At 36.9% G+C, this 9,847-nt stretch overlaps 2 protein-coding genes across 2 annotated transcripts; one reads left to right on the forward strand and one right to left on the reverse strand.

Moving 5' to 3' along the window:
• The first annotated feature begins 821 nt into the window (after nucleotides 1-821).
• On the forward strand, nucleotides 822-3,533 carry LOC125187992 (octanoyltransferase). Its single transcript, XM_048084697.2, has 6 exons — nucleotides 822-981; nucleotides 1,465-1,515; nucleotides 1,594-1,636; nucleotides 2,711-2,751; nucleotides 3,040-3,099; nucleotides 3,201-3,533. The coding sequence occupies exons 1-6, from the start codon at nucleotides 916-918 to the stop codon at nucleotides 3,258-3,260; spliced, it is 321 nt and encodes a 106-aa protein (XP_047940654.1). The 5' UTR covers nucleotides 822-915; the 3' UTR covers nucleotides 3,261-3,533.
• Nucleotides 3,534-3,819: 286 nt separating this feature from the next.
• LOC125187990 (tRNA synthetase class I (I, L, M and V) family protein) lies at nucleotides 3,820-7,782 on the reverse strand. The gene is made up of 2 exons (XM_048084694.2): nucleotides 7,133-7,782; nucleotides 3,820-6,988 (listed from the first exon to the last, which is right to left on the reverse strand). Exons 1-2 carry the CDS (start codon nucleotides 7,664-7,666, stop codon nucleotides 3,980-3,982), a joined length of 3,543 nt encoding a protein of 1,180 aa, XP_047940651.1. The 5' UTR covers nucleotides 7,667-7,782; the 3' UTR covers nucleotides 3,820-3,979.
• Between the last annotated feature and the right edge of the window lie 2,065 nt (nucleotides 7,783-9,847).

Consider the following 9,847-nt stretch of genomic DNA (forward strand, 5'->3'; position numbering starts at 1 on the left):
ACTTTTTCGAAAAAATATTACTTTATCAAAGAAAACAATCTTAGCCTATAAAGTGTAATGTTAGGCCTTATCGAAACTGCCCCGACCCTTTTGAAGAAAAAAGAAATAAGATTGCGATTGGTATGTGTAAATAAAAATTTTAAAAATATTTACAGTATAATAAAAATTAATGTTAAATTCTTCTAAACTTTGCAGACAAAGAATTTGATACTACCTCCGTCCCAAGGAAGATAACCCCTTCCTTGGACGGCACAGGTTTTTATGCAACTTATTTTTATGTGTTGAGTAAAGAGAGTAAAGTAAGAGAGGGTGATAAAGTAGAGATAAAGGTGTTTCTATTTATAGTAATGAATCATCTTGATTGAGACAAACTAAAAATGACAGTGAGTCATCTTTCGTGGGACGGAGGGAGTACAATTTTATATATAGTACTCCTAATTACACATTCTTTATCATGCAAGGATGCCAATCGTGTCAAGTCGTTAGAGTTTGAGCTAATCATATCGGATTGTCGAACTATTCAATTATAGTATATCATTTATTTTATAATTTTTTCGAGTCATAAATCGTAACCTAAAACTTTCAGATTTCGAGCTAAACCACCTTACTAACCGGACAAAAAAAATTTATTATTTAATTTTACAGAGATATTGGTCCTATAAAAAGTAAAAACCATACCATATTGTACGAAAAATTTAAATGATTTCATTCTATATCATTTTAATACATTTCTCAATTATATGTAAAAAACGCCAATTCAACAAAATGTTAAAATTCAATTTTTTAATATGGAAACAACGATAATATGAATATTATAATTAGGCCTCAAAATTAGCGTGGAAAATAAAGAGGGGAGGAGAAGGGGAAGGAATCTCATACAAATTGAGAATTGCTTCAGCAAAAATTCGAATTCCGATGGACGAGAATGAATTCCGGCAGCTCCTCGAGCTCTTCCCAGTCGTCCGATCTACCGATTATTGCGTATCTCTCTCTCTCTCTCTCTCAGCTCTCGAACACTCGCACACACTGAGCCTTGCTCGCACACTTGTAGCTGAATATATTTTGATTGTGATCTGTTAGGAGATAGAATGAATAGCGCCTTCTGTTGAATTCCTTTACACTTTTCTGCTTCCCTTTCTTTTTTTTCTTTTTTTTTTTCCTAAACTAGACGTTTTCTACTTTTCTTATGCCTCATTGTTGAAGCTTTTATCATGTGTTTCTCTGTTTATTTAGGGTAAGCTCGAAGTTCATTTAGTGTGTAGATAGTTATTCATAAGACGGAATTTCATCTTTGTGTTTGTTTCCTGGATATCAATTGTGCTATTCATTTCCCTCTGGCTTAATTCAGTCTGTTGTTATGAGTAGCCGCATATTGCTATGAGCTTTTCTAAACATTTCCAATGATTAAAATAAAAGGTTCCATTACATATCCAGCTTAATTTTAGGAACATTGTGCATTTGCAGGCTGCTTCGGACTTTTCAAGCCAATTATCTGGACCTGCTCCAAGTCAAGAGGTACTGCATGCTTTGTTTTGGCACAGTACTGTTAAGCTTGCTTCTTCACTGTTATCTAACATCTGGATATGTTCTCAGTTGAAGGAACGGCAAGATGGATGTAGTACTGAGGATAATAATGGTGAGGCAATCCGACTTATTGGTAGAGAGACTCTTGTTGGTTTTATAATATTACTAGGCATAAACTCTCGTTTAGTTCAATGTATCTTACTTGTTCTCAAACTATCGCTCTCATACATCCTCTGGTAGCCAATGTTGAATATGTGGGATCTGATAGTTTCATAGTAATAACACAACTTTAAACTAATTCTAGATTTAAATATTAGAGATTAACTACCATATTACACTAAATCTTGTAGCTAATTTGGTTAGAGACTTTATTAATTAAGAAGTAGGTAGTGTTAAACTAATTGTGAAGGACATCTATAATCAATGAATATGTTCAAAAATGAAAAATAATTTTTTTAGCCATGTACTAATCCTTTTCTACCTCTCGATGTAATATTTATATTAGAGGAAAAGATAGATAAAAGCATGTGAATGGTTGTCCTTTATCAGTCCTTTTTAGGGGTTTCTCAGTCTTTTGAATATAGACTATAGAGAAGGGATAGATGGAAACCAGATATTCTGTAATATAGGTATGTATATCTAATTCCTATACATATTTTGAAGCTGAAATCAGGTGTCTGAGATTGTCTATCTCAATTCCTAAAGCCCTTAAAGCATAAACTTGACTCACTATATAAAGTGTTGTTTCGGTTACCCTAACCTGACTTCAATCTTTGTGGTCTTTCACTTACAAAGATCCTATCCTGTTTTAGCACTGTCTTTATGACGAACTTTGTTCTAAGAGATTAAATACCAACTCTCTTGATTGAGCTAGCATTAAAGTTTTGTGGGAGAGCTGATCCTTGAGTAGGTACTAGCTCACTGATCTTGATTGATGCTAATTGGACAACATTGTGGTTCATTGGGAAATTATCTCCTTAAATTAATCCATGTCAGATATTGTCTATCTGTGTGGAATGTGGATTGGGATCAAACAAATATCAATTTTAGCCCTATCCCTATAAAACAATTCAGTGTGGACTGTGGAAAACTGTATAAATAATGCCATTGGCAGATGTTGACTTAGAGTGTTTCTGTTAAAGAATAGTGACTGATCAATTATCTTTGTGTTGATTTGCAACCACAGAAGCATTTTGGGGAAAACTAAAGGCGGCTGCTGAGAAGAAGGTATATGTTGTGTTTTAACTGTCTTGTGAATGATGCCAATAGTTTTGAGTTCTTTTAAGTACTTTTTTGACTAGTTTTGGGTCTAGTTACTTTTTTTCTGGAAAACTTGTTGGCAGCCTTAATAGTGTATTTGTTTAAAACGTGTGCTTCATGTATCTGTATAAACGTTGGAAAATTTGAAGTTGTCTCGCCTTACCATTTTTATCTTATAAGAGAATGAAGATTAATCATATTCCAACAAAGGTTCAAAAGAATGGATTATATATATTTGCAATGTCCATTTCGTAGGTGGGTGCAGCTGATGCAGAAAGATTTTGCAAGGCATTTCAACAAGTTTATAAGAAACTAGTAAGTATAGTAAAATTCTGATTCTTCACTTTTGATACCTTGAATCAAAGTGTCAGGATTAATTACAGTTGTTAACCCAAAATTCTTTCATTCTACAACAGGTTTATGAAGAAATAACAACAGATGCTGCTAAGAGAATAATGAATACAAGGACTTCCTGAGGAACGAATGAAGAAGTATAAGGAAATCGTTGCTTCATACTACCGTTATGTCAGCACAAAGTACTACCCATAATTCTGCCATATAGACTCTGGATCCGAACTGATGATTGAGGAAATTATGCTGCTTTTGTGACATCAATTGCCATTTCTATCTTTGTTGTTCATTGATCGCATATTTATTGTAGTATTAGTATTATCTCTGAATTTTAATCTATCTGGTTTTGTTCATACTTCATCATGTATTATATATATGCATTTGGTCCATTCAGATAATAGCTTTGGCCTTTTATCTCCTGTTGGCAAAATAGAGAGATGTTTTTGGAACAATAATGACTGAAAGTTGGAAAAATGAAAATTGGAAATAAATATTTGGGGGCAAATGTGAAAAAATGTTACAAGCTTTGTTTAAATTTAAGACTTTGGTATATATATAAACATGTAAGCATCATTTAAACAGAAACAAAGGAAGTGCAAAATCACAGATATGGAGCATGTTTAAATCCTTAGATCAACTGTTTGTCCCACCCTCTAAAGCGTCACAAATGATCAAAGAGACTACTCACTAGAATCGCCTGTGGATAGATGGAGTATAAGAAACAAAGGCTAACGCAAAAACAGGAGTATAAAAAACGATAGTGCTGACAAAAATAAATCTGACAATCCCAGAAAATAGCAAAGAACAACCAACAATAATCCAAAAAAAGATGAAACACTGGAAATCACAGGCTCCCTTTCTTGCTTGAGACGCAGTCACCAACGGTCAAGAACACATGTTCACCCAACACCAGAGTCACCGGGGGCAGATCTTCAATGCAACCAACTTTCACCTTGCCCTTTCCATGTTGAAATTCTGTCTTCAAATTATGGTGATCCCTCGCCAACAAGTAGGCCTGCAATCCCTGCGCGAATTTGGTGCTTCCACCATACAATGCAGCAATGGCATCCGAGTTGAATACAAGCGCTGGCCTTGCTAGAATGATCGTGAAGGAGAGGTTTGATATCCCATGGTAACTCTCTTCGGCAAGGACCACAGCATGGGGAGGAAGCAAAGAATGTGGCAGCAATGGCGACCCAAGCACGCCTGTGATGTATGCATCCTGCGACTCTACAATTTCTCGAGACGTTGTTTCATCCTTATCCAATGACTTGAAGAAGACCTCTACAGTATCAGTGGGCTCAAGTGCAGCTTTCTTCCGCAGTTTCTGGATCCGGTTCACAATCTCACGAGCAACTCCGGCTTCATACAAAGACTCATCACTGCGCAAGTCCAATACCACCAAGACATCACCATCTCCTTTAGCATCCATATCTTCAGCCTTTACATTAGCAGGAGGCTTGAACTCTCTAGTTATCTTGATATCACTGAGCTTCAAAACATGTGTTTTGATAGTGATCTCTCCCGCTCTTTCAAAAGCCAAGATGTCTTCTGTTGACATCCCTTTCACTGCCTTTGCGATCTCACCCATAGATTTTCCAAGCCTTTTCCCCAGCACACTGAAATCAGGCTCTGCACGCAGCGTAGCATACTTAAGAGTGTCGTTGCATGGTACCAAAGACTTCACATTTAGCTCCTCGAGCACATATTCCCTCAGCTTTTTGTCAATATCGTCCAAGAAGTCTGCATCAGGGTGAACTATCACCATCTCCTTTAGTGGCGTCTTGAGAGGCTTGTTATGGCGCTCACGGATGATACGTGCAAGCTCAATGATTTTCATCATTCGGTTCACACTTTCTTCAATCCGTTCTCCTCTCTTCCCTTCTACTTCAGGGAAACGGCAAAAGTGAATGCTTTCTTCAGATGCACCAGTTGCTCTCCTCAGATTTTTATAAAGAACCTCAGTGAAGAATGGTGTGAATGGCGCCATGGATTTACATGCTGTGAGAAGAACATAATAAAGAGTCGAAAGGGCAACTCTGCAATCTTCTTCCCCAGTACGACCTTTCAGCCTCTTCCGATTGAATCGAACATATATATTTGTCAAGTTGTTCAAAAACTCCACAAGATAAGGAACCACCGTGTAGAGTTTATAAAGATCCATTTCTTGCCTTACAAAATGGACTAAACTCTGCGTAGCAGAATTAATCCATTGGTCAAGGACATTCGAGGAATTATGAAGGATAGACTGATCGACAGGTGTGAATGGTGCGAGTCCTTCCACTTCAAGTCTTTTAGCATTTTGCACAAGGAACCTATAAGCATTATACCATGGTAGGAAGACATCTTTTACCACACCATACACCCCCTCCTTCTTGAAACGCAATGGTTCAGCACGTACAACTGGAGAGTTTATAATGTAGAGACGCAATGCATCAGCTCCGTAGTCATTTATCACTTCAGATGGTGGAGGATAATTTTTTAATCTCTTACTCATTTTCTTCCCATCCTCAGCCAACACAAGCCCATTACAAATAAGGTTTTTGAAAGCGTGTTTTCCAAAGAGTGCAGTGGAGAGAACCATGAGAGTATAAAACCATCCACGAGTTTGATCCAGACCCTCGGCCACAAAATCTCCCGGGAAATTGTTCTCAAATAGTTCCACGTTCTCAAATGGATAGTGGATATGAGCGTACGGCATGGATCCACTCTCAAACCAACAATCAAAGACATCCTCCACCCGGCGAAGAACACCAAACTTTGGACCACGACTTGAAGGGATAGTAATATGATCAATTTTATGACGATGCAAGTCGGTTACCTTCTCACCAGAAAGTGTTTCAAGCTTTTCAATGGAATCCATGACGACAATCTCTTCACCATCTTCACTGATCCAGAGAGGAAGAGGCGTGCCCCAAAATCTACTTCGGCTGACTGCCCAATCTCTAGCATTCTCAAGCCAGTTGTGGAAACGTTTTTCTTTCACAAAGTTAGGCACCCATCTAGTCTTCTCGTTGTTCTCCAGCAACTGGTCCTTAATCTTTTCAACAGCCACAAACCAGCTGGGCACTGCTCTGTAGATGAGGGGAGTATCAGATCTCCAACAATAGGGATAGTTGTGAGTAAAGCTTCCAGTTTTTACAAGCCTGCCCTTCTCTTTCACAGCCTGAATGATGTCTTTATCTGCATCCTTCACATACCGGCCGTGAAATTCAACAACTCTTTCAGTGAAACGCCCATCATCGTCCACTGCCACGACCAGGTTTTCCCCCTTGGTGATTATGCCATTTCCAAGACAGACGCGGTAATCATCTTCACCAAATGCAGGAGCGCAGTGAACAATTCCAGTACCGCTATCATCAGTCACATAATTATCTGCCACAACCTTAAACGCCACATCAGAGTAGTCACTGAAGTAATTGAATAAAGGGACATACTTCTTTCCAACGAGAGAAGCACCGCTGAACTTATCCAATATTTCATATGTTTCCACATTCTTAGCTTTGCCACCAGACGCCTTGGGCTTTGAATTCGAATTCTCAGCAGCACCATCAGGCACACTCTTCTTCCCTTTTTCAACAGGAAGCTCCGGTAATCTAGATTCAGCAACCACATAGACTTTGCCATTAAACTTGTTCCGGACCTTAACATAGGTAAAACCAGCATTGACACAGAGTGCAAGGTTACTAGGCAGTGTCCATGGCGTTGTTGTCCACGCAACAAATGAAGCACCATCAGCGTCATCCACAACAGGAAAAGCCACCATTATCTCGGGGTCAGGAACCTCCTTATAATTGGAATTGGCTTCAAAATTTGATAGTGGAGTTTTACAGCCAGTACTGTAAGGCATGACCTGCACAATAACATCCGCAAAATTTACCCAAAAACAGCAACATAATACGAATCAAATGTCTAAGTAGAGTAGTTCCTCAATCCAAAATAGAGAAGCATAATAAGATCAATATAGAACTCAATATAGAAGGTGTTAATACATTACCTTAAATCCTCTGTAAACAAGGTCCTTCTTAAACAACTGCGCAAACCCCCACCATACACTCTCCATGAATTTCAAATCCATAGTTTTATAATCATTCCTAAAATCAATCCACCTCCCCATTCTAACCACAGTCTTCTCCCACTCGCCGACATACCTCTGCACAATCCCCCGGCACTCTTCGTTGTAATTCCCAATCCCCATCTTGAGAATATCTTCTCTGCTCTTAATCCCCAATTTCTGATCAATCTCATGCTCCACCGGCAAGCCGTGGCAATCCCAGCCGAATCGTCGGGTGACGTGATGCCCCGTCATGGACTGATAGCGAGTGACGATGTCCTTGATTGTTCCGGCGAGAATGTGGCCGTAGTGAGGGAGGCCGGTGGCGAAGGGAGGGCCGTCGTAGAAGACATACTCGGGAAATGATTTGGTGCGGTCGAGCTGGGATTTGAAGGCGTCGATGTCGTCCCACCATGAGAGGATCTTCTCTTCCTCGATGGGGAACGAGAAGTCCTTCCCCTCGCAGACGTCCTCCATTGATGGATGTGATGGATGATCGGCGCCGCCGGCCGTGTTTGGGCGTTTAGGGTTTTGGAGAGGTGAGGACTGAGGAGAGAGTATACGGTTACTTTAGTTGATCATAAATTAAACAAAACACTAAAGTTGACCTTATTTTACCATTCTATATATTCCGAAATACTTATTGATTTTGGGTGTTTCGAGTAAAACCGACTTCATTTATCTATGAATTGTGAAAATACGAAAAACTACAAATGAAAAATAAAGAAAGAAAAAGAAAACTGATTTATGGAGATTTATTATTTTATGTTGAGTAATTGAATGTTAGTAATTGTGAAGCTAGGGAAATGAGTAATTGAATGTTTGTAAATACTAGTAATTGTGATAGACGTTTCTATAGTGATTATTATTTACGTGCACTGATAAAATGCAAGCTTTATATTTTGTACAAACTTCAAATTATAATTTGGAGTATTAAAAAATGTCAAAGAACAAAAAATATCAAGACAGCTTCAACCGTTGATATTGTATTGACATTTTTTGTTGCTATTATTTTATTATTTATTAATATTTTCTAATGGTCCAGACCATAGTTTGTAGTTTATAGAATATTTAAAGTTTTTATTTAATCACATCCGTTGATTCTTGATCTATATATATTGATCATACCGGATCTTGTAAAATCAACTCAAAAACTAAATCAATGTACAGTGCAAAAATCAAAATTTGATTAGTGTATGTTAAAAAAAACTCAATTATCATATATTAAATATACAAAAGATCATTTTAGTTTGCTTTTAGTTAATTTTAGGAAAGACAGCTTGAAACGAATTAAAAATGACATTCATAATTTTAAAATGAACTAAAAACAAACTAAAAATGACATCTAAATTATCTAAATATGACCGTTATGCAATTCTGCAATAAGATACAGAGTCTATGTATATGAGTCTCTATTACAATTTATAAATACTCCCTGCGAATAGGAGTCCTATTTTTTTCATTTTAGTCCGTCCGCAAAAAGAAGTTTCGATTTACTTTTTACCATAAATAGTAATAGGGTCTCACCTTTCACTAACTCATTGCACTCACATTTCATTTAAAACTAATATATATACAAGTGAGATCCTTATTCCACTAACTTGTTTCAATCCACTTTTCTTAACATTTCTTAAAACTCATGCTGACAATAAATGGGACTTCTAATGGCTGACGAAGGGAGTAATTTTTAATGGAGGTTCGAAATTTATGTGGTCGTTAACATGCATTTTAATTTTGTTTTGATTTAACTGTAAATAACTACATGTAAATAAATACGTATATAACTTTCAGTGGCATTATTTCCATTTGTTTAAATGGAACAACGAGAAGACTCCACAATGTTTACGAAAACTAGGAAATGAAAGTAGAACAAGTACTATGAATTATGTTCATTTCAAATGGTTTGTTAAACACTCCAATCATCAAAATTTTAATCTGAATGCAACTGAAACGAAGTTAGCATCGTAAAATATGGGGGAAATTACATAATACATGCAAAATATTTTATCAATGTTTCAATTTAGTACAAAATGTTTTAAGTTAACATAAATCATACAAAATGTTTTATTAGAGTTTCAAGTTTATACGCTCCATTACATTTTGTTAACACCGTTCTTTTTATCATATGCTCCAACTCATTGGTAAATTGAAAAATAAATTAGGTATTTACAACACTTAGATTACTTTGAAGAAGAAATTAAGAACGCCTATCACTCTGAAGAAGATAAGACCGACACCAGTGAGCCATTCTAGAAGATCATCCCTCCTCCTCCAAATGTAAAGCTAATCTAATTGACTAAAAAAATCTACAAAATTTGTTTTTTACTTAGAAATTTTGGTGGGCTTAATCACTCTTCAAGAGGCCTTGTAATTCATGGACAACATTGATAACTTGGCACCAAGAATTTTCATTCACTCAATGAATGAGATGAATTTTTCAGTTATTATTGCAGAAGCCGTGGCACTAATAGCTGGTACTACTGTTAATCAGAGTTTGTACCACAACTTTAATTTGATGTTGAGTGTGTCTGTTAGCATAGTAGTAAAACATTACATGGAAACAAAGTGTGCATGGATGTAGAGTTTGATGTTGAGTAAGACAGTGAAATGAAGAAAATATGTACTTTGAATTGTTTGAACAATCTACTCTCATAGGAA

This window comes from Salvia hispanica, chromosome 5 (genome assembly GCF_029641045.1).
Source record: "Salvia hispanica isolate PSC_SH4W2 chromosome 5, Shi_PSC_v1, whole genome shotgun sequence".
Classification (NCBI taxonomy): Eukaryota; Viridiplantae; Streptophyta; class Magnoliopsida; order Lamiales; family Lamiaceae; genus Salvia; species Salvia hispanica.

Excerpts from the sequence above, each read along its gene's own strand:
- LOC125187990 (XM_048084694.2), bottom strand. The coding sequence starts at position 7,666 with ATGGAGGACGTCTGCGAGGGGAAGGACTTCTCGTTCCCCATCGAGGAA. Across the intron at positions 6,989-7,132 it reads TTGTTTACAGAGGATTTAAG|GTCATGCCTTACAGTACTGG; the intron begins GTAATGTATTAA and ends GTTATTGTGCAG.
- LOC125187992 (XM_048084697.2), top strand. The coding sequence starts at position 916 with ATGGACGAGAATGAATTCCGGCAGCTCCTCGAGCTCTTCCCAGTCGTC. Across the intron at positions 1,637-2,710 it reads TAGTACTGAGGATAATAATG|AAGCATTTTGGGGAAAACTA; the intron begins GTGAGGCAATCC and ends TTGCAACCACAG. Across the intron at positions 2,752-3,039 it reads AGGCGGCTGCTGAGAAGAAG|GTGGGTGCAGCTGATGCAGA; the intron begins GTATATGTTGTG and ends TCCATTTCGTAG.